This window comes from Perna viridis, chromosome 8 (assembly GCF_037379345.1).
Source record: "Perna viridis isolate PV_CMFRI_1.1 ecotype Kerala chromosome 8, ASM3737934v1, whole genome shotgun sequence".
Classification (NCBI taxonomy): Eukaryota; Metazoa; Mollusca; class Bivalvia; order Mytilida; family Mytilidae; genus Perna; species Perna viridis.
The window spans coordinates 8,301,583-8,329,037 of NC_142452.1; the positions used below are offsets into that span (position 1 = coordinate 8,301,583).

General features: G+C 30.8%; 1 protein-coding gene across 49 annotated transcripts in view; it reads right to left on the minus strand.

Annotated features, from left to right (window-relative positions):
- LOC148609180 (uncharacterized) overlaps positions 1-27,455 on the minus strand; it is an 88,635-nt gene that overhangs the window by 9,235 nt on the left and 51,945 nt on the right. For 11 of the 49 annotated variants that reach the window (XM_088540391.1, XM_088540390.1, XM_088540392.1 and 8 more), the window contains 19 exons: positions 26,444-26,488; positions 26,080-26,124; positions 25,419-25,517; positions 23,667-23,720; positions 23,311-23,340; positions 22,635-22,730; positions 20,530-20,634; positions 18,758-18,802; positions 18,144-18,213; positions 16,096-16,245; positions 15,340-15,381; positions 13,878-13,985; positions 11,625-11,684; positions 10,039-10,190; positions 9,392-9,445; positions 7,604-7,682; positions 5,628-5,843; positions 2,756-2,824; positions 1,845-1,913 (listed from right to left, as the gene is read on the minus strand). In XM_088540391.1, the coding sequence (XP_088396517.1) occupies positions 1,845-1,913; positions 2,756-2,824; positions 5,628-5,843; positions 7,604-7,682; positions 9,392-9,445; positions 10,039-10,190; positions 11,625-11,684; positions 13,878-13,985; positions 15,340-15,381; positions 16,096-16,245; positions 18,144-18,213; positions 18,758-18,802; positions 20,530-20,634; positions 22,635-22,730; positions 23,311-23,340; positions 23,667-23,720; positions 25,419-25,517; positions 26,080-26,124; positions 26,444-26,488 (1,588 nt within the window). Of the gene's footprint in view, positions 1-1,844; positions 1,914-2,755; positions 2,825-5,627; positions 5,844-7,603; positions 7,683-9,391; positions 9,446-10,038; positions 10,191-11,624; positions 11,685-13,877; positions 13,986-15,339; positions 15,382-16,095; positions 16,246-16,913; positions 16,974-17,400; positions 17,437-18,143; positions 18,214-18,757; positions 18,803-20,529; positions 20,635-22,634; positions 22,731-23,310; positions 23,341-23,666; positions 23,721-25,418; positions 25,518-26,079; positions 26,125-26,443; positions 26,489-27,455 lie in introns of all 49 variants that reach the window. The other 38 variants (XM_088540409.1, XM_088540394.1, XM_088540410.1 and 35 more) reach the window with 36 other exon arrangements.

Sequence of the window (27,455 nt, forward strand, 5' to 3'; positions counted from 1 at the left end):
GGCCCTCCATGGTGTAGGATGTGTAACTTTACTCAAGTAATTGTAACTAAATGAAAGTTAACAAACGGCAACTTGGTTATACCATTATATGACCGCAATGTTTTGCATTTATACACGAAATTAGGGTTTTATCACTATGATCTATTTATAGCTTATGCAGTCAGTTTTGAAACTATGTGTCAAAAATGATTGTCAAAGTAATTGAGCTTAGCAGTCCTATGGTTTCAGAAGATTTTTATAATTATGAATGGACAACAATAGATGACAATAAACGTCATGGGATGACATCAGCTTCCGTCCTGGTGAGCAATGCCATAAAAACATCCTTTGCTGACATTAAATTCAAGCATTAAGGTTTTTCTAACCAAAATTGATATAAAGCAGTGTCCTAGCTAGATTAAAATGGAGGAGCGCTGCGCCCAGCCCTTATCATGCCCATGCTCCTCTGCCCCTATTGAGTGCACCCTCAGTGCCCATTTACAATTATCTGAATAGCCCTTTAAGATTTCCACTCTTGTTAATAAATAACCCCAAGCCAATTAAGAAGTGTCACCTTTGTTAACTACATCCTGTCATAAGTAACCCTCAGGTAATTATGGGTGATCAGTCAGCTGACCAGGGTTATAGGGTAATGATTGACAAGTAGAAAATGAATCCCAATTAGATCTATAACAATTTTATGGACAGCCAATCATTGGTTAACAATTAATTTCTACTGCAAAATTAATTTTACAAATATTTTCAAGCTGAAAGGTCTAAATTTTGAAGAACTACCTGTTGCACATGTTTGTTTATTCAAAATGTCAGTAACGTCCCTTATAATTTTCAATATTTTAAAAATTTTCTATATCTTCAACAGTAAAGGATATCTTTTGCAAGTTGTAATTGCAACAGTTATAGGAAATGATATTCCTTCTACTTACGTAAGATTTTGATATTTAATTGGAGCAATATTGAATATTTGTAACATTTCATGCAATGTTTCACCTCATAGTATGTCATTAATGTAAAGAATCACTTGCCATTATCGCTAACAGATGTTAACATGCTGTTTCACTGCAAGAACAATGACAATTTTAGTCCACACAACAACCTGATCATATTGAAACTGAATTCTAAACTCTTTCACAGGGGAACATAAGGCTTCAGTAATACAGTTCCAGCTCATTCCCTTCTACATTTGTGTGATATATAAGATGTATCTGTTTTCTAAAAGCACTTGGTCATCTGAGAGAGGTCTTTCAATACAATAAGAGTGCCATGCATATATTAATCATGCAGTAAAATTTACTCAGTTTGCAAATTATGATTTTATCTTCATTTTCAAAAGTTGGCAGGTAAGCAATAAGAATACAAATTACTGACTTAACACAAACAGACAAAATCAATGTCCCTTTTTTTGTTGAAAGAAAAAACATGCTACGCATTAAAGTGCCCTCTTCCCTGCGCCCCTCTATTTTCAAATCCTAGCTAGAACACTGTAGTTATTTAATGTTGTGGTAACATAATTATATAAAACAAACAAAGTATACATCAACATGAATTGAGTAAAAAAAATAGTGCCACAAAATGAACAATTGCTTAAACAACCTTTATAAACTTTAAACTTTAAAATCCAGTGCCATACATGGGTACAAGCTTGTATCAATATGATATATAGATGGATAGATAGAATGACAATACAGTGACAATTGCTTTGTGGCATGATAACATATCCTACCAATTGCATTTTTTTCAATTGACGAAAAAATTTAACAAGGCTAAATGATGAAAGATGTTAGAATGCTGTGTGTTGCAACATCAATGCCAAGTGGATATTAAAATGAATTCTTCCACAGATTTACCAAAGAATATATTGGGAAATAGCTGTAATGATTTCTTTCTTATGACATCCATTTGTGGAAGGGTAAGGTCTACAAAAAGTATGAAAAGTAATGGGTAACATATATTGGCACTCAAATTAAAAAATTAGTTCATAAACTTAAAAAATGTACACCATCTGATGATGTAAAATGTATTTATTACATGCATATGTAATTTGATATCTATATAGAATCTACAATGATAATGAGTTGATTACAGAATTTCCCACTTCAAGTGAAACAAATTTCATAGTTTTGATTGCGAGGCTTGCTGAGCTATTCAAACTATAAAATTTATTTCACCAGATGTAACAAATTCATAATCAACAAGCTTTGAGTGTAGATTCTGTTTCTCTAATGCCCTAAAAACATCAAAAATACCCAAAAATGAAAAGCGCGCGAAATGTTATGATTCTGATTCGTAGGAAACATGCTGACATCACACAAATGCAAGCATTCCAAACAAAAGAAACCAGATAACTTCAAAAGTTTTTTCACTTCAAATCTTCCTGAGTCCCTTCATAATTCTTATTTAAGGTAAGAAAACACCAAAATTATCTCATTTAACTAAAATATAACTACAATGGCAATCAAGGTGATTCAAGATGGAGTCCAAGACAATCGATTTCTAAGCCAATTGAACTCTGAGAACAAAAAAGTCATTAGTGATGAGAACATTTTTTTCCACACCCATCAAGCGGTATGAAAATTGAAGCAAAATTAGAGAAGATACATTAACTGTCAAAATTATCTAATGCCCTTTCTGATATTACTAATAAACATCATTTAATGGACCAGTATGTAGCATTTTTAAAAAAGAAAAAAACAATAGTTCCTACAATTTTTACACTGAAGACAGAATTTCATCCTCCCCTTTTCTTATTTGTACCTACCCATTCTACTTCTCCTTCCAGAAGACACCCTCTCCTTTCCTTTTGTTTTCTCTACTTCCTTTGGGTTATCTACAAACAAGATGTTCATTACTCTGAGTTGACTATAATTGACAAGAAACACTTTAACTGCCAATTACTGTTAATATACAACTGTAGATTCAGAATTATTGCACTTTTTATAATTGCAGAAGTTGCAAACAGATTTTTACTGCAATAATAAAATTTTACATCATCTCAAACTTTATGGTAGCTCGATGTATCAAAATGACAACTGTACTGAGTACTTCAATGAAAGTGTAAAAATAAAATCTGGCAAGAACTTCTGAATTGACAGCATTGATTTCTTTTAGGTTAGTTATACGGCAAGACATACAATAACACTGTTATTATAAAGACTAAATAAGTAGAACTAAAAGCACAAAACTCATAACAAAATCATTGAAATGCCTGAGCTTAATTCATTACAAGGGGACATTTCACTCAAAAAATAAATTAAGGAATTAAGTGTGTTCTTTTTAAAAGAGAATATTACAACTGAAAAGTAGCCACAATAATCTCATTTGCAAACAGTCTCTGCTTCACTATAAATAACCTGCAGAGAAAAGAAATTCTTCCCTACTAACAATAATGAGATATAAAGTATTTACTTCCTCTCAGTGGCACTAAAGTAAAAAATTTACTTAGATGCAAAGAAACACTGTAAACTGCCACTGTGAAAACTTTAACTGCAGTATTCCATGTGAACAAAAATAGGGCATTCATGAAACATTAAGTGATACCTTGCCAGGTAATGGTGAAGAAAGGAGGATGGCACATTGTTTAAAATAGATTTACTAAAATACTGCCTTTTGGGTTTTCCTGAAAATTAAACTTAACCAGTATTTTATGGTACTTGACAACAATAAAAGGTCTAAAAATACAGTATTGATCCACTCTCAAGGAGGGGAAGAGAGGGAACTTTTCAAAGGATTTCACACTCTCAAGGAAGGGGAAGAGAGGGAACTTTTCATAGGGTTTCACATAATACCTCACCTCAAAGGGGGGGGGGGATACAAGGAACTTTTCAAAGGGTTTCACATAATATCTCACCACTTTGTAGATCAGACAATAATGTGGATAGATTAGTCCATCCACTACATAAAATGATTGATTGATTGTTGGGGTTTAACGCCCAAGCAGCAATATTTCAGCTATATTCAGGAGATGAATATGAAATTGGTGATAAAATGAACATGAAATGATATTGATGGGGTCAGCAAATTTAGATTGCCACTAGAAAAAGAGAGGGATGGGTAGGGTCAGTACAATAAAGGTTCTTCCAAGTAAAACAAGAAAGGCTATGAAGTTCTTATTGATTAAAGTGCAGATTCTCATAAATATTATAGTGCTGGCTAGGATGTGGTGAGGAAATAATGTGAACGTTAATGTATATTCTGATAATTTATTTTAATATCCAGTAAATAACTAATACAATGAGCCTAGAGAACCCAGAGAAATGATGACATTGTAACAATGTAGAAACTTTGAAATTTAGATTGAAATGCATCTTAAACATTGATATGTCTGGAACTGGATTATACAAATTAGAAGTATTTCCATGTATTCAAACACAGAAGGACCAGCATTGATATAATGTCTGGAACTGGATTATACAAATTAGAAGTATTTCCATGTATTCAAACACAGAGGGACCAGCAGTGTAACAAGCAAAACTCAAAAAGGAAAGTACCTGGTGCATGTTAATACACTATGTGAGCCATGAGAAGTGAAGAATTGTTTTTTTGCAAAGTATCAATATATCGAACATCAAATTATGCTTCAGAACAAGTTGCATGCATAGTTGTGCAAGGTATACCCCAATTCATACGGCAACCCCTTGAAACAGGAAGTTGATATCAGGCAGCGACCAAAATCTCTTACAATGGATGCCCCTTTTATATAAATCCATATAACAAATTTTAAACTGCTCAGAGCCTTAGCCGGGGGCTAGGGCGCTCTGCCCATAGAGCAACTGGGTTGTGTGCCCCAGGTGGTGGAATGGGGTACCCCTGGCATGTTACATGCTGGGGTTGTCAGACTATAATATGGAAAACCTGACCGCAAACCATAGTGGTGCACCGTGTTGGGAAAGATGCCACATTCCTCGCACGTTAAAGAACCCTACTGTGGTATTCTCCTGGAGTAGGAACCATAGGGCTCCGCCACAGGAAGCTAAATTGCCCGACCCTACCCACCTCTCCCTATTTCCAGTGGCAATCAAAATTTGTCGACCCCATCGTCCTTGTGTCCCATCCCTTTTCTCATTTCATCATCATTTCATGTTAATTTTATCATCAATTTCATGTTCATCTTCTAAATATAGCTGTAATATTGCTGCTCGGACGTAAAACCCCAACAAACAAACAAACAAACCAAATTTTAAACTAATTCATCCATTGTGAGTACAAAAAACTGAGACTAACAAGCAGATGGATAAGATGATTCAGTATACCACCTTCTGATTAAGTGAGGGGATAATAAGCAGACATTGGTATTAGATTTAGTAAAAAAAAAATATAAAATAAAATATAAAATTGTAAAAATAAATTATAATAAAATAATTGTGCAATAAAAAAGTTAAAATTATTCATTTGGAATTAAAAACAAAGTTAAAAGCATCAAGAAGCAAAAGATGAATGTACTGATGACCTACACTATGTTTTTTTATTTTAAATAATATGTTGATCATGTTTATAAAGCTCTTGGAATACATGTAATCATGTTGTCTACTTCTTGTATAAGAAAGTTGTCTTTAATATAGATCTGAAATAATTTATGATTTACTCCCAAGTTTCTAGGGTGTTTTACGATTCTGAGTATATACTTGTATTACCATCATTATTGATATTGCCATTCTGTTCATTGCAACTTTCATTCTTGTCTTGTTTGTCATTGGATTTTATACGCTCAGGTTGGCTACTTTCTCTTTCTAATAACTCTAATCTACTTTCACTTTTGGCTTTGTCAACCAAATGAGGTTTGGTAGGTTGGGTATCATAATGAACAAATGTAGCTGAGGGAACGGCAGCACGCTGGCGGCCTGACTTGGCTGAAAAAGCATAATACATCAAAACATGCTTAAAAAGAGCATTAAATATCATAATTATTTAACCATGTTTGGTCTCTAATTTAGTAATAAAAGAGAACTATACAGTTTAGTGTACAATATACACTAGTATTGTATAAGTCTATACTGTACTGGAAACCAATGTTAGTGAGCTGTGCATGAGCCTTTTTTGATATGGGTTTTTAGTACAAAACGGACAAGTACAATATTTTCTGTATTGTACGTTGAACTGTATCATAACCTATTTATGATACAGCTACCATAGAAAATATAAGTGATATTAATAATCAGATATATATTTGTGAATTGTAACTTCAACTCACCATTTTGTATGCCCCACTTTTCAAGCATAATTCCATCAAATACAAAATTCTTAACATTGTTTTGAATGGTAAAAACTTTGGTCAATAAATAAAGTTGTATAATAATTGTCTTGATTCATAGAGTTCTAAATTGGCATGTGTAAGTAATCTTTTTTTGGCACAGTTTGTACTCATTCTAAAATGTCAGACCAGACATGGTAACTTGTTAGTAAAATCTACTTTTAAATATTTTCATGCATTCAAAGCACTAAAAGTGAAGCACTGCATGACTCTAAAATTGAATTGTAAGCTTTAAAGGCGATGCAAAGGGTAATTAATACCAAGGCAATATTATACCTACTTCTAGAACCTTTAAATGCAATAACAGCATTGATTTATACTTTTTATCAAAATTATGTTGTTTAAAAAATCATCTGTGGAATAAGTATAAACATTTCCAGTATTGCTAAACTTTGAATAAACTGCTGTGGTCTGTTACATTTTCCTGTATTAAATAGATTCACTGCACTTGAAACTTTTTTGCTACCTATTTCCGTAAACTATCACAGCAATGGAAGACACACTATATATATATCATGCTACATATAACAGCATAAAATGTCAACATGCTGTGACAAATACTGATGGCCTACACTAAATGGGTACACTAAACACACACTTACATGTTGTGTATCAAAAAGCATACTTTTGCAAGTTTTTTGAGTAGACCCCTTTTTTATTCAATAAAAATGAAATTTTGATACACAAGTTAGCTACAATTTAGTACTTATTTCAAATAAAATAATACGTTTTTGAGTTTTCTAAGATGAAGATGAATGAAATCAATGCTAAAAGCTTTGAAAAAAAAATCATATCAACTTTGATTAATTAAGTCCTGTAATGATTTGTAAAAAAAGTAAAAATAAGTACTAATTTCAGGAGAACACTAATAACTATCCAAATTAACATACATATCTCAGCACTCATGTGTATTATTTACCTTGAAAATTTCAAAAACGAGCTTTTATCAATGTTATAATTTTTTAAAGATATCTCATGCTATCTATACATAAATCTCCTCTCTATTACCTCCCTTATAATACCTGCCTTTTTAAAAATATTTTGTTGAATAAATTCTATAAAAATTGAAGTAAAAATGAAAAATTAGAAACTGCAATAGCCAAAATGTAAACTGGTACTAAAAATGTGAATGATACATTTTGTAGTGAATTTAAGATACTAAGCATAAATATAAAAATACAAACACAAAATAAATTGATTATAATTGAGGTATAATTAGTATTGATGATGTGTTAATATCTAAGAGAGGAGATTGTCTACAACACTGGACAATAATCAATGCACTAGCATCTGGACCCTGATGTCATCCCATCCCCATAGAACTAGCATCTGGACCCTGATATTGCCCTCGACCCTTACCCTCATCAGGTGACACTCTGTTAGTGCATTCATCAAAGGGACATGGATGTTGACGAATCGCATTACCTGATTTATTTTCCTGAAAATAGACAGAAAACAAAATTAAAATTTTTTACACAAGCAACAACGTAAAAGGTTACAGAGACAGCAAATAAAAGAATTATTGTTGTTTTTTCACATTAAGGTTTTAATACATCTTAAAGTCATTGCAAAAATAGGTTTAACATTGAAACTTTACAACATAAATATCTCAATTAGGGCAAAAAGTACAACCTATAGTAAATTTCAAACACTAAATGCTGATAATGAAAAGATTCTGATTTTATAATGAACTCACATGTATGTAGAATTTATAACAAACATTTTAAGATACAGTAATAGTGACTAGCATTTAAGTGTTCTGGAGTACTTATATAAACCCTCAATTAAAATCAAGAATTACCAAAAATACAAAGCTGAAATAACAAAATACCTCATAATTAACTTGTAGTATTCTACATTCAAGATTTCTCCATACCTCTCACAAAATCAATGAACAATTTAGAATCTCCCACATAAAAATCTAAGAATTGTCAGTGCTTTTGGCTAAAATAACTATATTTTCTGTGAAAAATACTAACTGATTGAATATTTACATCAAAAAATTGCTTTTACTTACAAATTTCACAAAAAAAACCCAGTGTCAATGGGGGAAAATCTCCCACATGAACTGTTCCAAAGTTTAACAGGAATGTTTCTAATGCTGATTCTTATCTCCAAAAGGCACTCATATTTACTTTAACAATGAATTGCTCCATGGGCTAGATACAACAACAAACATTGAACCTTGAATAGTTTGAACAAATATTAGCACATTAATTTCAATCCTGATACAGTTCCGAGTTTTGGTTGTAATTAATTTTTATGATGAAAGATGAAATTCAAGTTGTCTAATTAGCTGTACATTGAGAAAGTATGCATTTGAAAAAAAAACTAAGGCTTGGCAAGGAGTTGGTTGGGTTACCACGGGACCATCCCTTGGATCTGCAATTGTATTAGAGTGTCAAGACTGCAATTGAATTAAACCCCAATTGAAACTAGAAAATATATATAGTTAAATACTAATGCAATTTACAATGATTGCCATCTTTTGCTACACAGTTAGGGTCAGGATGCCATAATAAATTCTGTAACTAAAGTTATCACCTGGAAATCAGAAAATGCATTTTGTTCCAAAAGTGTTGTATGAAAAACCCTTGAGTCAATTTGAACCTTTTGTTTATATAAAGCCTTGTGGCACAATTCAACAGAAATCCATAAGCTTGAGTTATCAAATGTTATTGTACCAGGACATTGTGTCATACATAACACAATGTTTATATGATGTTAGGTTGACTACATTATTAATCTTAATTTGAGGAAATGTGAGAAAATATTGTCATGAATATGATATTAAGACAAATCAGGAAAAAAAGATACAAATGATTTCAAATGAAATGCCCATGCATTTTAAATGCTTAATTTCAGTGATAAGAGCAGCCATTAAGAAAAACAATCACTCAATCAATCTATCTGAACAATTTGCTGAAAAATCAATATAGCATTCAAATTTCCGAGTTTAATTTTTATAAAATCAACATTTAAAAAAAAAAGAAGCAATATTCCACACATCAAAAACAGCTGCAGGAGAAAGGAGATTAATTATCTGAAAGAGGATAATGAATGCATGCAGAAGTGTAATGGATTGATAGGAATTCTCTCTTTTTTTTAAAGCATGCATGAGCTATTTACAGAGTTGTCACCCCTTACCTCATACTTCTCAGCATAGGCAATTTTTCTAGCATGACGAGTGCAAAGACCATGCTATAGAAATAATGATATTGTAAACACTTTATACCTAATGCTTGCATATAGAAAGAAAAATCTGGTAGCATATTTGTAGGTACAGACTTCCACCACAATGAAATTCCCCAACATTGAGCTAGTAAGAACTTTTACCATACAAGTTTGTAACAGTCTGTTGATCTTAGCATATTTACAAGAATACCAAAATCAAATAGGCTAACACACAGATAAAAATTCCAATAGCCCTGAATAAATATTCAAAGTCTAATACTATAAATCTAAATACAAAATCACATTGCAGAGTCAAATTTTCTAAAACATAAGATTTAATTATATCACTTTAAATCAATTAATCAAGATTTTGTAATGAAACATAATCCAAAAAACATCAATACATTTGTATAATTAACAAAGAAAATAATATCTCTTGTTTAATATTTTTTAAAATTATTTTAAATATTATAAACTTTATAATTCTAGCTTTCAGTGAATCTTAAAAAAAAACCAAATGAATATATATATATATGTAGCATCAATATAAACATGGCAGGTGATGATCTAGCCCTAACATACATGCATGCATTGAGATAATCTTTTATATGGATACATACACAGTGCCGGTGTTGTAGAAGATCCTGCTGTCGTTGTTGGGAAGCTGAAACCTCTACGATGTGCCGCTGTATGGGAGTACGACTGCTGGGTGGGGACACACTGGTAGCTGATTGGTTCAATTGTGAACGGACGTAATCTTCAATATTCCCATCTAAAGTATACAAAGTGTAAATAGTTAACATTGAAGGTAGTTAAAGTGTAGTCGTGGAAACACAACTTTCATCAAAAACAACAATATAATTTGATTTGTAGACACTTTGGTATGTTTAAAGGACAAGAAGTTTCAAAATATTTGCAATCACATTTATTCCTAACTGTTAAAAGAGAGAAAACTTGGCTCAAAAGAATTTGCAACTATAAATCAAATACACATACTTCATACTGTACTGGATACAGCTATTTATACAAAAAATCAAAATATCAAACATGTGTACAGTGTGTTGTTTATTTGTAAAAATTGATACTTGAATAAAAGTTCACATATATCAGAGCCATTTTTTTTAGGAATTAAAACAAACATTACTGAATCTAACTTGTTTTCTCTACCACAATTTATATATCACTCTACACATGGAAAATCTAACAACTAATATTTGTTATCACTAACCAGCAGGTCCTAGCTATAATGGCTAATACTTGTATACACATGAATGATGTTATGCATAATGACAACAAAAAATGACTTTTGAAGATCAAAAATGCAAAATAAAAAAAAAATAAAATAAAATAAAACCTGGATTCGGAATGGTATAAACATACCAATGCCCATATCTTGTTCCATTCAAATCTAATCAACAAGAAGATTCTTCAATCTAAATCAGTGACCTCTTAGTTACCACTATCAGTATCAAATAACAATTATGGACAAAAACATTTGAAATTACAACAAAAAGGCAACTGAAAGATTTTAACCACCACCAAAGTAAAGAAATAATACAATAAGGAGCAACAGTATACAATGTTAGTGCACCTATAATCCTATCCTTGTTAATTCTACAAAGATCTGATCAGCTTATTAAACCTGCCAAAAGATTCCTCCAACATATGTTTCAGATTTTATTCAAACAAAAGATTATTTCATGTTTTATCTAAAATTATCCATATTCCAAAAGACCCTTTAAAGATTTTACCAAAAAAAAAATTTAATTCCAAAAGACTCTTTAATATATTTCAATTGACCTTGACATCTTAAATTCTAAAGTTAACAAACTTAAACTGGAGAGACATTATAAGAAAACTGTACTAGATAAAGATAGGGTTTTGCATTTATAATTATACAATTGTATTATCAATTATTCAGATAATTTAATTATTTAATTAAAGAAAGAAGACTACCAGTAAGTCACGGGAATAAAGCTTAACATATTTTTGGCCAAGCAGTGTTTTCTTTTTGTATTATATCCATTCATTTGCACAAATTCAGTTGTTTTCTGTACATTTTTTGCTGTTTAAGACTAGAGTTGTCTCCCTTGAAAGATCAAAGGTCAATAAAAGTGTTTCTGTCTAGCTAACAAAGATAAATAAATATAGCAGGTGCACTAAATACAAACGGTGCTTATTACGAATAGACCTTGGCAAGTCTTACTTGGATATTTAGACCTCTGAAGTCGTTCTTTCCATATACGTACTAAATTAGTCCCTACAACTGAACAGATGATGCAAAAATGATTTTTATGAATGAACCATGTCATGTATTTCTGAGGTACATAATAGTGTGGAAACACCATCATACCTGATATAATGTAACATGGCATATCAATAAAAAAACGGTGTGGATCTACTATACTCAAGTGTTCACACGAAGTAGATACTTTGATCATTATTGATAAGGAAGAACTATTTAATTTCACATACTTTTCTAGATTTTATGCCATAATGAGCATCTTTCACAAGTTTAATGATGATAATACTCCAATACCATACAAAGAAAGTAAAAAAAAGAAAAAGAAAAAAAAAACAAAACTGTAATTCCAATCAAAAGCTTCAGATTTTATCAATAAGCCAGAAATACTTCTCAGAATTAAGTAAATTTTAAAGTTTTTGGTGCAAGGGGCAGAGCATCTGGAACAGATTTGAACATATATAAAATAAATACTTTGTATGTAGGAATAAAAAATGTGCTATCAAGTTATAATAAAAAAATCAACACCATATGAACTCTAAAACTAATCAATACCAACTATATATGATCTTTAGTGACACAATACAATATGTTATGTAACTATTAAAAAATACAATGTTAAATAGAATTAATATTAAAACACAACAAAAATTAAAACATAATCAAAATCATTCATGAAGTGTCAAAAGAAATTATAGACATATACATGTACATGTAATTGCATACTCTTTTTTCAAAAGACTAATTTGTAACAACCACAGGTACCATTTTTCATTTCAACAAATCAACAAATTTTGTAAACATTCCACAGAATTCAAACTAATGTAAACATGATAAAACACACTTTGTTAAAGGAAATCTAAATCTATAATTAGTTAAACAAAATCAGTGAATTAGACAAAAAATGATAAAAATGTATAGTGAGTGAATCTGTAACCACCATCCCAATACACTAAGTAATGGCCATGCAATAATTGTACAGAATGAGAAGTCTTGATTGTACAACTGTTGTATAGTATGAGAATCCTCAATTGAACAATAATTGTACAGTATGAGAAATCTAGACTGTACAATGGTTGTATAGTATGAGAAGTCTTGATTGAACAACTGTTGTATAGTATTAGAAGTCTCGATTGTACAATGGTAGTACAGTATGAGAAGTCTAGATTCTACAATATGAGAAATCTAAATTAAACAATTATTGTACAGTTTAGATGTCTTGAACTCTTGATTGTACAGTCCTTGTAAAGTATGAAAAGTCTCAACAGAACAATCTTTGCACAGTATGAGAAGTCTTGATTGAACAGTAGTGTTCAGTAAGAACAGTTTTGATTGTCTTGATTGAACAATAATTGTACAGTATGAGAATTCTCGGATGTAAAACCATGTTCAGTATGAGAAGATTTGATTGTAGTTTGATAATTCTCAGATGTAAAACCATGTTCAGTATGAGAAAATTTGATTGTACAGTTTGAGAAGTCTCATTTGTTCAACTGCTCAGTCTGATAAGTCTCAATTGTATAATCATTGTTCAGTATGAGAATTCTCCATTGCACAATGTAAATATGATTTACAACAAGGGCTTTTTGACAAAACGTGATTTTCAATTTTTTAATAAAATAAATACAAAAATATTTTGGACCCATTTTCTATGGTAAAAATATCTTTAAATTATGAATTTAATTAGTAACATCTTGTTAATAAATCAAACACAAAAACTCTGGACACCACAGTCAAGGGACATAACTACACACAGTGATGATGTGACAAATGAGGCAGTGCTTTCCCTTTATAGGTATGTGAGGGGAATTTTCTTATACAAGAATGTATACTGGATGATTTGCATGCATGCAAAATGAACCTATTCTAACTTCATCTGCATGAAACTGACAGTTTGCTACAGTCTTTTTAATACAAAAAAAGTACCAAGGGAATTTGTAGCAATTTAAAAAGTGAATAAGTAGGGCAGACAGAAAGTCAAGAAAATAAAAATCTAGGGAAAGTAGTACAAAGGTATTAAATATGCATACACAGAATTAAAGTTTCATAGAAAAAGTATATATTTTTAATTTAATAGATAATCATTATTACCAACAAAAAAAAAAAAAAAAAAAACTAAATGGAAAGTGCCAATAAAATCTGTGAGTTTCAGTGCAGAAAAACACAGGCCTAAACCAGTGAAGCAGAACAAACTCCCACCATGCATTGCGGAGCTACCTGTTGGCATCGTACAAAGTTTAGCAATTATCTCATCCTGACTTTTTTGATGGAATGGTTTTATGGTCTTTGGATAACCCCTTATACCGTGGTGTAACCAATCGGGATCTGACAAAAATAACGTCACATATATACAGCTCATTGTCAATAGAAAAAACTTTTGAATAGAAATTTTGGAAGGTAGACATACACTCTCTGAAGACTTGTACTTCATTGACCAAAGAGAAATAACAATGGAAATATAAGAACTAAATCCAAAATTCCTTTTCTCAACCCTGCCCTTATTCTTGTAAATCATATTTCAGAATCATATTGCAATCATACTGCTATGAAGAAAAGAATATGTATCATTGTGAGTGACTTCCTTTAATTGAGAAAAAAACAAATCACTACTACCAGAAACTTTGAAATGATAAAGAAATCAGTATTATTTTACACTTCATGGTAGAACTGTGTAGACACACCGTGATTACCTACAGTTCAGTTATACATGTATTTGACAATAAGCTGTATACAGAAAAGCAAATTAAAATTAAATTAACATCAAATTTATTTCAGACAATGGCAAGATAAAGTCATGGCCTAAGCAAATAAAAAAAAAAAGGTAAAAAAAAACAAAAAGCAAAAAAAGCTAAAAAACTGAACTGATTTTAGAGAGAAGTTTGTCAGACCAAACAAACATGAACTGAAGATAGTCTAAATGCTCTCCATGTTGGGTTCAGATATTGAAAGTCTGTTGAAGTGAAATATTAAATTGTTAGACAGATGCTGCCTTTCCCAAGCTTAAAGCAGAGTACAAATATTTTTACTGTGATTCAATTTCCTTTATGAACTTTTTAGTAATATCTTTCAGGGTTTTTTTTTAACATAAGCATTGTTTAACCTATATTTTATGACATCTATATAATGATAAGTAATTTTGGTATAGGAATGCTGTTGTACAGGTATTGCAAAACAAAATCTTAAATTTATCTATTAGTAAGACCCATATAAATTCAATAATCTGTAACTTCAGAAAATAAAAAGGAGTACAAGTTTGTATTCCAGTGTAACAGGAGATGAAGTGAAAATAGAAAACTGGATAAATACCCCATTCTCCAGTAACCATTTGGTAAAAAAAATGAAGTCAAACAGGAAGTTAACAATACTTCAGTCTGAAATCAAATCTTATAATATGGCATACCTATATAAAGCTTCCATCAAAAATATAAATTAGCTGTGATAAAAAGTTGCAGAGAATACTATCACAAAAAAGATGTGGACAGACATACAAATACCATAATAGTTATTATATTTACCCCCCTGCAAAACAAGAATATGAAAATCTTCCAGGAAATTCACACAAAATTTTGTAAATCTTCAGTTCATGCTGAATATTGTCAAACTTCTAACATCAGATTAACTTGTCATAAGAAAAAATGATGTGAATTCAGTGAAACAAACATGTTAGAATCACATTTACCATCATCAGTGTGGCAAAGCTCGCTCAATTGTTGCTCAATGTCTAGAAATACAGCAGATTTCACTCACCACAGAAGCAGCAGCACTTGTTATTTACAAAGGTTTTGATGAAGTTTGGGTGTGTGATGACAATTAAGTCAGAAAAATCAATTGTCAAAATTAATTACAATAGCAATGTGAAAAGAAATGAAAAGTTACAGAAAGTCGTACAGAGGAAATAAAGTAAACAAAATTAAGACAAAAATAAAAACATAATTTAACTTGAATAAATTTTTTGTCAGCTATATCTTATTTACTTGGCTTAGCATTATTTTAATCCTGAACTAAATCAATTTAGCATTACTTACCAAACCTGAAACTTCATGCTAGTTAGTAATTCAACTTATGTAAACATTCTATCTACAATCAATGCTTATTTAGGCATCAAAACTAATCTATGCAATTTATCAAATAAAAACCTTTCAAAGTGAGGTGAATCATTCCAAAACTGAAATGGAAGATTTTGTATGCAAAAGGTTGAAAAAATATCTTGAATTGATGATATAAAACTAACTTTGAAGGAATTATAAGTATGTTTCGAAGTTATCATTAATCAGTTAAACTTGTTATCTTACAATCAAATAAAATGTTTACATATAAATACAAACTAGCGAAGATTAAATATAAAGCAAGCTAGCACAGTGTGTTTGCCTGGTCATAATAAATAGTGAACATTAAAGCTACTGAAATACAACCAAATGAATTATACAAGAGTTACCTCCACTTTGCACAGAATCTGTTAGTTGTGCAGCCATAATGCTGGCTGCTACCTTTTGCTCGTGATGCGGACACAATCCTTCCCATTGGAATGGCATAGCATTAGAAAGTTTTCCCGATCCCGAGTAGCGGAAATGTGGCTGTGTTGGAGCTGTGGGAAGTATATAGTGTACATGCATCACGAGGGTGCTACATATAAAGCAGTGAGTGGCAACAAATGATGCTAGAATCTACTCTCCAGAAATAAACTAATAAGAGCCTCCCCTTCTTATTTCTTAAAAATAGTTTTCTATTATCAGCTGTTTCACTTACCATAGGTTTAAGGATAAGTATTCATTAATAGTATTTTAGTACAAGTTGGTTTGTTGCCTGAAGCATTTGTTAATCTTATTTTGTTAGAATTAATAATTTCTATATTAATAATAATTTTTCAACTGGATTATTCTTTAAAATACTGGTAATATTAAAATATTCAAGAGATTTTTACAGACCAATATAAAAGATAATTTCTTCTCCAGCCAAATTGGCATCACTGATACTCAATATGAAGAGAAGCTTTAATGAGCCAGACCCATTAAGGTGCAAATTATGTAAGTGAATCCTCATGATGCTTTTGATTAAAGTGTGCTTTGTTGGACATTTTCAGTTTTTAAATACAATCCCATCGTAGATTTTCATCTATTTTTTTTTCTGTTCAATATTTTTTTTTATAATAAATGTTGTCCATCTATCCACACTTCTTCCCAAAGAACCAATATTGTGCTATAAATGAAGTCTGTTGAAGCCTTGACAACAGTTTAGAAGAGTGATATATCTTACCCCCAGTACTAAGAGAATTCCCAGGTGATTGTTTATATTTGTCTTTTCTATGGGGACATCCTTTAAGACAGAATTATAATGATAAAGTTAACAACTACACCCATGCAAAAATCGTCATAAAAGGAATTTTTTTTATAAATCTAGACTTTGGCTTGTTGATAAAATATCCCCTGTTCATAGGTGTTTCTGAACAATTTTAATGTCAAACCATAAGATTAATCACCATTTGAATGTGGCTTAATGGAAATCTACTAAGAAGCTATGCGTTAAAGCAGTAATAAACATACAGATAACCTAACTAAAACTTCAATCTCTGGATGACTAGAGGAAAACTACTGACTATCTACTGGACCTCTCCATAATGTAGATTTCTATTAGAAACACCTTTCCATAGAACAGATTTAGGGAGAATCATTTCTATCAGTAAGCTAAAAACCCATTCAGGAGAAAATCGACAAGTTCTGTCTTTAAAAATGACAATTTTTACCTCTATGCCTTGGATAAATCTTATAAATTGTACTGCCTATAACATATATTGTAAAATGTAAACTGAAGAAATGTTATAAATTTTCTAAGAACTATTTGTTTATATTTTCAACATCATTCCTTTTCTAAAGAAGGTGTAGACATGAGATTCATCATCTCCATAAGGATCTACTAAATACAATATAACAAGAATACAAGTTTGTAATGAAATCCCAAAAGGGTAATTAAATACTTTGTACAGTGGTTAAATTCCAGCAGATGTTTCCTTCTTATTAAATCTAAGGAGTCATGGGAGTGACTGGAGTGACTGATTTTCCTTCAGTCAAGATTTAATTTAAAATATTTCTCCACTCTCAATAGTAAATATTAGATTTACACAAACTTAATAAAGTTGTCTTGAAAACTGAAAGTTACCTTTCCTTTAGAAATCATATAAACCAGTTGTAACTGAAGGGATTAACTTCATATATAATTTATCACCCAGGAATAAAAGAAATATATTAATAAGAAAAAATTTCAGAGTTGAAGATGATGACAGTCAAAAATATATTAAGAACTTAATTTCGAAAACTGCAACTATAATTAACTGATATATTTTTTATGTACATTTAATATCTTCCAAATACATATGTCCTAACATATATTAATACAAATATCCATGCCAGAATTCTATTGTCATGCTTATTTTTTTGTACATGCATAGACACATTTCTAACATGCTAGTTCTATAAGATGGATACCTACTTTCTGATGGCTGCATACTGTTCAACCCATTCCTGCTATATTCTTTGGTCAGAAGTTCTAAATATTCATTCTGCCAATAACAAAAAGTTAGTGTTATCAATGTCAATCCAACACCATGCTTTACATCTCAAAACTAATGCTAATGGCATTTTGAATATCTATTGCATGCTACTGAGCAAAACATGCTATGAAAAGAACCATACATATTAACATAGAGTTACCTCCCATAAAAATGAAAAATGGAAATTTAAAATAAAAAAAGTGTGGGGCTACCTAAAATTAGTATATAATGATGGAACTATAAGAAATGTGAAACTAATTAATTTAAACAAGGGTCAACTGACAAGATAAATGAAAGATAAGATTTACGGAAAATCAGTTGGTTATATTTGACATCTTTTTATAGAAAATATAAGAAGAAAGCATAAAAGAATCAACTTATGGTCAGGATATAAATCACACTTATAAATCCCATCACCTTTGCAATACATGATAGAAAATATCAACCCTTAAACCAACACAATTATTTTTTATAAATGAGGAAATGTGAAACATCTCCAAATCAAATATATTGAGATGCATATTGAAGAAATAGAAACAGACTCATATGTTACCGAACATTGAGGAGCTACTGCAGATTTCAAAAGGATTGGAGGGCCCTGAAATTTTGTATATGTATATATAGAGTTCAGTTAATGCCTTCTCTTTCAATCGTTCCATAAAGAAATGCAGACTACCAAGTGCTATTTTTGCAGCATAGTGACAATATATATAATTTGGTAATTGTATAAATATGTAGGGGAAAAAGAGCTATAACTCTTGATATATTCCTCATCCTAGTTTAAAGTATAATAAGTTGAAAACAGAACTTTAAAAAGAAAAGTAAGGAGACCTTACTTCAAGGAACAACAAACATTTAAACATTTTCAGTGCAGTTTATGAGGTTGAACAGACAGATAGACAGTGTACCATAATGTGACTGTCAAAAAGATGGGCATATACAAATAGACAGCAATTTATAAAACTAAATATTTATATATACAAGTATTGTATAGAAAAAAAAAAGGTCGATTTCCAAGGTACAAGAATCCAGTATTAGATTTTTTAAGGAAGGGTAAACATGAAATTAGCTATATCACCCTTCCCACTTTATCCACTACCTTCTTTGACAACTTCAATCCAGGTTTGGAGTACAAACGAAGGATCTTTGATATGGATGGCAACTGTCCAAAGCAAGAACAAAATTTGAACACCAAAACCATTACTATGTTCTAGTCATTTTTAATATCACTAGTAACTTTGGGTTGTCTGATTTTTTTTTCAAATATCCAATATCTATACAAGTAACTGATTGAGCATTTCAAGTTTAAAAAAAAAAATTCCATATTTTTGTGTTCTTTCATTTGCAAACTGCCCAAACTGATAATTAGCTAAGATTGATGCATATAGTTGTCTCTAAACTAAGTTCATCATACAAATGAAAGCAACATTACTCCTAATTTTGCATGGATTTTTCTATATGTGTGTTTATATATATAATTAAAAAAATCACACTTAAAAAAATCAGGACAACTTACAGGGACAACTTATAAAAAAAATAAAATATAATTAGTATTTAAAAAAAGGAAAAACCCTTAGCCCTAACTTGAAGTATTACCGCATATGACACAACTGCCCTAGATCTGAGAACCTGTAACATTTCGATACCATAAAAGTGTATAATTTTGTAAATATCTAGCAACTAATTAGAAATAATAATACTAGCAACTACTAAGACTAATGCTTAGCTGGTGTTTAAATCATGTGATCAAATTTGAATTTTGATACCTACATAACTCTTAAATAATGCAATGCATGAACAGAATGATTTCTCCCCACTCTATGACTAATGAATTCTCCCCATTCTATGACAAATGATAAAAGCACTAACAAGTCCCCACACCTAGACATTCATCTACAATAACTACAGACAAAAACACGACTAAAATAATAGACTTCATAATTCTAAGCTTGTGTGAATTTATGGATGGCATCTACTTGGACAATCTATGAATAAGATATGAGACAAGATTATTGAAACTACCAAAAAAAAAAATCTATGTTTCCACTTAAAAACAGAAACAGAAAAGTAGAACTTTTTAACGGTATTCTAGTTGGCTATTTATGAAGGTCTAAAAACATTTTAACAATTCAGTAAGGATTGTAATATACCTTTTAAGACTTCTAAATTCAGACAGAATTATGAATAATTAATTTTGATCAACAATTTCGTTCTTAAAGAAAAGTTGATTCCAACTCAACTCCAAATAGAACTGTATGAATGAAATGATAGAGAGATAGTGCAATAAAGCACCTCTACAGAAACATCTGATTATATGTAAATTACCCTTCTGTCCTTTTTGTCTTCAGTTCTGTCTGTACCATTCATCCCTTCATAAGATTTAGGCCGGTTTTTATTGGCAGAGTTTGACATATACCGCATCGACTGAGTCTGTTAATAAGATACACACACTAGCAATATGAATTGGTTGCTATGACAATATGGTTCTAAATAGCAAAACTTTAAAATTCCAGACTAACTTCTTCATACTTGATTCCTGCAGAAATGTTTCATGTAATATAATGTTCATTTCAATTAAGTATTAATGATCATTGGATTTTGTCATGTTACATCTGTGAGCACTGAACTGAACATGAAATTTTGACAGCCTACCCAGTATGAGCATGTGTACAGAAAGTTTGTCAGAAAAAAAAACCTTTCAATACATCAATATCAAGTTATAAGGGCACACCCTGAATAGGTTGACCATGTTTTGTACCTAAAATCTACAGGAAACAAAATACTTAGAAATCAGCCTGAATGATGTGATCTAAAAAGCAATTGTAAAGTCAAAATCTAGCACAAAATCAAAAGCAGATAGCTTTTACCTATACTATTTCCAAGGGGGACCCTTCCTCAATGCACTGGGCTCACTCGGGCTCTTCTGAAAAAATTACTTTGTTATCAATTTTCTTGTTAACTTATCAACCTTGCAATTATTTTTTTGCCATCGAAAAATAACTTTCAGAAACTTAAAGAAAAATTAGCAAAGCCTGGTTATTTTATATCAAGCCAAATTTAATTAACTTTGAACTGTCAAAATAAATTTTACAACAATAGTCAGTTGTGTAGAAAACTGAATTCTATTAAAATCAAATGACTTTCTCATCATGTTAAAATGTTTCCATAACCACTAGCTAGCATAGCAAATTCATTGAAGTGAAAATTATTTTTATCTGGCATAAAACTAAATATAGCAGCAACTTTTACTACTGGATTCCCCACAGGAGGTTTATAGTCCCCCTTGGAAAGCCCCATCACAAACATCTTCCAATACACAACCACAAAAACAATGTTGCAAATAAATAACAATTTAACTATCATTCTAGCATATATATCATTCAATGTAAAAACATGTAAAATATTCATACAAGTTAACTGTATGTAAGTTGAAACAAATCATGCATGCCTTTAAATGTTTGCCCATTGTATGTCCTTGTTTTGTTTCATACTCAGTTTTGGGCTTGATTTTAGGTCAAAAATAAATTATTCGATTTTACTAATCTAGAAATCCTTCAATTCCACTTTACATTTGATAAAAAATTAGCAAACAAAAATACAACAATAAACAGGACTATACTTAACATTTACTAAAGTTCTATCATAAATAGTGGTAAAAATGTTCTTTTTTTTTTTTTTAAAAAATCAGTGTAAGTAGTATTAGTAAATGCTACTAATTTTTATTTAATTACTTAAGAAAAATATACAAGAACTTCTATTTAAAGTTGTGCTAGGGAAAAAATAATATTTCAGAAATGTGAATTATATACAGACTTGGAAAATAATTGGTTAGTAATATTAATGTTCATCTAAGCGTTACGCAAATACCCTTGAAAAAATGCTTCATGAACGGCTTAATATGTTAAAAATCCTTTAAAATTTTTAGAAACTGGTATTAAAGGAGCAAAATGACTGCAAATCCTATCTGATATTTGAATCATCCAATTCTACCATAATTACTATGCATTAAATGATGATGCTCAGGAGATGGAGTAGTGTCTTCCCTTGATGAAATGACAATCATCTGATGAACTACCTTTGGTAGTTAACTGGACATTTGACAAGAGGATTTAAACTTTATATTAAAGACACAGATTTCAATACCTATGGAATGAAAGAAAGTTTAAATCTCTGTCTAAATTGTCCAGTTGACTATCTTTACAGGAAATTCATCATGGTCATATCATTAATCAAGGGAAGGTCAACTCTATCCCCTGAAGATCATCATTGTATGCACTGTAATATTTCCATGTTACAAAATTTTTACAGAGCAAGATAGAAAAAAATTGGATCGCCTTCTTTCAAAAATTATTTTATTATTCTTGTTATAGGGACAAACAGTAAAGCCACAGAGTTAAGACATGATCTACAATAGCATGCTTTCAATTTACCTTCACCTTTTGTTGGAAGAAGTGAACGAGGGATTGAGGAGCGTGCTGAGTGTTAGTCGAGGAATTTCCTGTTGTCATTTCTATCTTAGGCTCAGTCTTTAACGAAGGAAAGTTTATTGTTAAATATAGTGATTTACATGGGACATAAGGAAAATTTGTAGAGATATCAGGAGAGAGAAATATATAGGTCCTTATAGCAAACTGATAATTCAACATCCAAAGTTATGATGAAAGAATTTGTACATTTTGCTTGTATTTTTGGTCACCAAAACCACTGAATAAATAAGATCTGAATTTTCGTAAGGTCCACTTTTTTCTAACTATCTGTAATCTGGTGAGAGAATTTCACAGCTTGTATTTTGATTTGAAACTTGGAAAAATTTAGAGTTCAATGTAATTATAAAGTTCAAGTCTATTTTCTGCTGTTATTAATCTTAAAATCAAATGATACTTATAGAACTAAGTGAAGTTTCTTAACTGTAACTATAAATAAACCTTAAAAGCAAGCAAATGTTCTATCTACTGACATGTAATCTGATATTTATGAAATAAAAAAAAGGCAATGGGGAATTTGAACTTCACATGCAATAATAAATATATGTATTACAAAGGCTACTACCAATATTCATTCAAATATACTGTAATTGTCCTATATTGTGACCTTTTACCAACTTACTGGAACATTCATTGGAATCTTTCCATTGGACTGGTAGAAGATAAACAATAGAATGTACTTCAGGAAATGTTCTTACCTAACAAGTATTATTTTATAAACTTAGTATTATGAGTGAAGACAGAGAATTAGTAGAAACATGATTAAATAATCATGAAGTTACCATAAATTCAATAGGGAGAATATTACCAGTAATTTGTTAATCACTGAAGCCTAGAGAAGAATATCTAAAAATGTGAATCAATTTCAACCATTTATCTTATCTGAAAATACTATTAGACCTAAAAACATTCATTAAAAACCAACCTCATTGTCACACAGATTTGAACAAACACAAATTAATAGTAAACTTAGGATACCTTATCAGTCTTGGCATGGGATGTCAGATGTGGGTTCTTCTTTTCACACTGGTCCTACAAAAATGTACAAAATACATTTTAGTTATACATAAAACTGCACATTTTGCACAGAAGGAGATTTTTTTTACACCTTCACTACCCTGTCTATCCATTGGCATCTATGCTTCAGAGAATACTATGGTACTTCAGGAGTAAAAAATCTCCATACCTACAGTGATGAACATAAGTAACATAATATACTCCCAAAGTTTTATATACACATTTTACACGTCCTATCAAAACAGGTCTCAGACTCATCCAGACCCATGTATAACAGTTATGCAAAACTTGTCAAGATACATGTACTTAACGGCTAAAGATAAGTTATTTATATCTTGCTATAGATCTACAGGATGGAAGAAATTGCATTTCTGTATGAAAGTATCATAACACTAGTTGGTTGAGACACACATTCATCCAGTTGTGATCTGGTGTAGACAAAAATCATCCAATTAGTAGCTTTTTATGACTTTTGCAATATGTACAGAGATATAGCCTTACCACAAGAACCTGATACATGAACTATAAATTCTCAGAATGACACAAAGTCACTACCTCCTAAACTATAGCTAGTCAGAAAACTGTTTACAAAGGACTACTTCCTTTTATATGTCATCTGAACCCACCTAAATATTGTAATCTGGTACATCATCAAACAATTCATGGTCCTGGTCTTATCATTTATAAAACAAGGCTTCTACCACACCTTCTATCAAATAAGACCTTTCAAAACCAATGATTTCTGAACAAAACTGTAAAACCACTATTAAAAGTTGGTTGTCTGTAATTTTTCTTATAAACATCTTTAAATGTGCAACACACTGATGCTCTTTTAGAAAAAAGTAAATTTCTCAGGACTAACATGGGGAGTACTGAGGAGGCATAAAGGATTTCTAAGTACAACAAGAAGAACTTCTCAGAACAACTTGGAGAAGTTCTCAGGAAGACATGATTAATAATCTTTAAGTGAACAGTGAAAGTGCATTCAATATTCAAGTGCTCGAAACTATCACAATAAGATTAAAGTTCTATGAGTACAAAACATAAGTAAGTGTTTACTACAATTAACTTTAACAGACAGTTAATGTGTGCCAAATACTTGGTGAAGACACAGATACTACCTCATCATTTGAGTTCTCTTCTAATTCCTTTTCATACTAAAATTTACAATTTAACCATAAACAAAATTATCACTTACTAAGAAACAAAAAAAGTCAAATTTTGAAAGGTAATAAATTTCCTTCCTTCCTTTCTTTTTCCTTTTTTTTCTTTTTTTTTTAAAAATCAAATCGTCTTCCTTTTTACACAAAAAAATAGATTTGGAGCAATATATTTATTTTGCCCTGGTTTAGACATATGAAAGTAATTTATCCCAAAACTTTACAGACTCCAATTCAGGGTGAGGCACCTCTACTAAACCCTTCAAGATAAAGATCCATCAAAATTCAGGAAGAACTTATACCAAACCCTTACAAATGAAGGTCTATCCTAATTTGGGGAGAACTTATACCAAACCATTACAGATGAAGGTCTATCCTAGTTCAGGGAGAACTTATACCAAACCATTACAGATGAAGGTCTATCCTAATTTGGGGAGAACTTATACCAAACCATTACAGATGAAGGTCTATCCTAGTTCAGGGAGAACTTATACCAAACCATTACAGATGAAGGTCTATCCTAATTTGGGGAGAACTTATACCAAACCCTTACAGATGAAGGTCTATCTTTGACTTTGACATCATCTTTGGCACTTCTCAATTTATCTCTATCCTTTTTGGATTTCAGTTTCTTCTTCTTTTTGTTGTAAGGCTACAATAGAAGGATTTCCTCTTTAATACATTTTTTCCACATGCACTCTCATTTAAAAGAGAAAGAAAATCAAGAGTATACATTTTAAGCTCTTCTCTTAATATACAGTTTGTAGAAGGTAGTTTTAACTAACAAATTAACCACATATAAACTGGAAATAAAATGGACAGCCCTAACTATATACAAAATATCTATGTTCATATTAAATTTATAGTTTTCTTTTTTCTAGCTGCAATAATAATACAGTTTAACATAAACTCTTCTTAAAATAGAAAAGTAGTAGATTATGTATGTATTAAGCATTAGTAAGCAATAACACGTATGTGAAATCAATTTTTATCAAACCCCAAAAATATAGGTTGCCTCCCTTTATAACCAATTTTAGCATGGAATAGCCATATGAAATTTATAGTGACAATACAAATGATACAAACATGATTACAGTTAAATATATCATGGAGTTAAAATGATAGCTTTGCTTCCTTTTACATGTTAAAGCAGTAAAATTTAAATTATCAATAAAATTAGACACCCATCATGGCCATGGCCGCATTAATACTACCTCAAAAACTGACAGTCGGTTATAGGGTCTATGCTTCGAAAAATTCTGTTGGAACAATAAATTATTCTGAATCATTGCAGTTAGAGAAAATGCATACATGAGTAAATAATCTGATGAGTAACATTATGAAACATCTTGCTTAGCTTGTGAAGGGAAAATTTGAAAAAAAATGATATACTGAAAAAAAATATATCTAAATTAATTAAAGCTTAACAAGTAATTGCACAATAACAATGAACATTTATTAATAAACAAATCACTGCAATATGAAAACACGTTCTTCAAAATGACTTTAACAATCATTGATGATTTCAAGCATTGGAAACAAAAGCATGTGTTACAGCTATTTTAGGTACACCCATACCTGGTAATAAGACATTTGAGAGAATGAGCGACCTCCTCGGAAATTCTGTTGATTATAATATTAATTACATCAAGCTAAGTTTTCCTGTTGGATTCAGTATTCAAGTTAAGATTTGAAAAATTGTGACCAATGCTTGCTTACTCCATAATCATAAGTTGAACACATCTTATCATAAAACACATGCAGTCATTATCTGTCCTCAGTGCTATTTCCCTAATTCATCCTTGTATTTCAATGAACTATGAAGATCCAATGAGTCAAAATAAACGCATTATCAATTCAGTGGCATATTTCACAATAATTTTTTTTTTTATAAGTTTATTGTAAAATATTAGATAATGAGTAATAATGACACTTTATGAAGGTATCAATAATAGACAAAAATGCAAAGACTTAAATGACATAGAACCAATATATGACTAAGGTTTAGAACAGTGGGGAAAGGCCCAGCTAAGCAAAACATAAAGTCAAGTCAGAACACTGTTATTTTGGTCATAATGCAACAGCCAGAAATAAATGTTTTGATTTGAAGCAGATGACATCCTGCTAACTTTAAAACAATGCAACATTTTTAAAGTCACATTTATATGTATATATATTCCACTAGAATTCTGCCAGGAGATCCTGTTATTTAATTGGACAGTTTTTTAGTACCTATCAACCCAGGGATATGGTAGTTGGTGTGTGACTAAGACACTGATAATGTGAACTAGTTTTTAGGGCAATACAAAATGTTACTAAAACAAATAAAGTTAATTGAATATTCCAGTAAAATATCATTGTTATTAAAGATATTCAAGAGGAATACAGACACATCTTATATAATACACATGATATATTCCTTTCTAATGGATCACAGGACACAGAATGCTTGACAGCCCATCCCATGAAGATACTGAACAACATGTAGTATTCAGTCAGTGACAGAATTTCATGAGTAAATATACAGTTGGGGAATTTTTTCACTCAAATAGAAGAGTTGCAGTATAAAATACATTTAAGTTATCTGGAT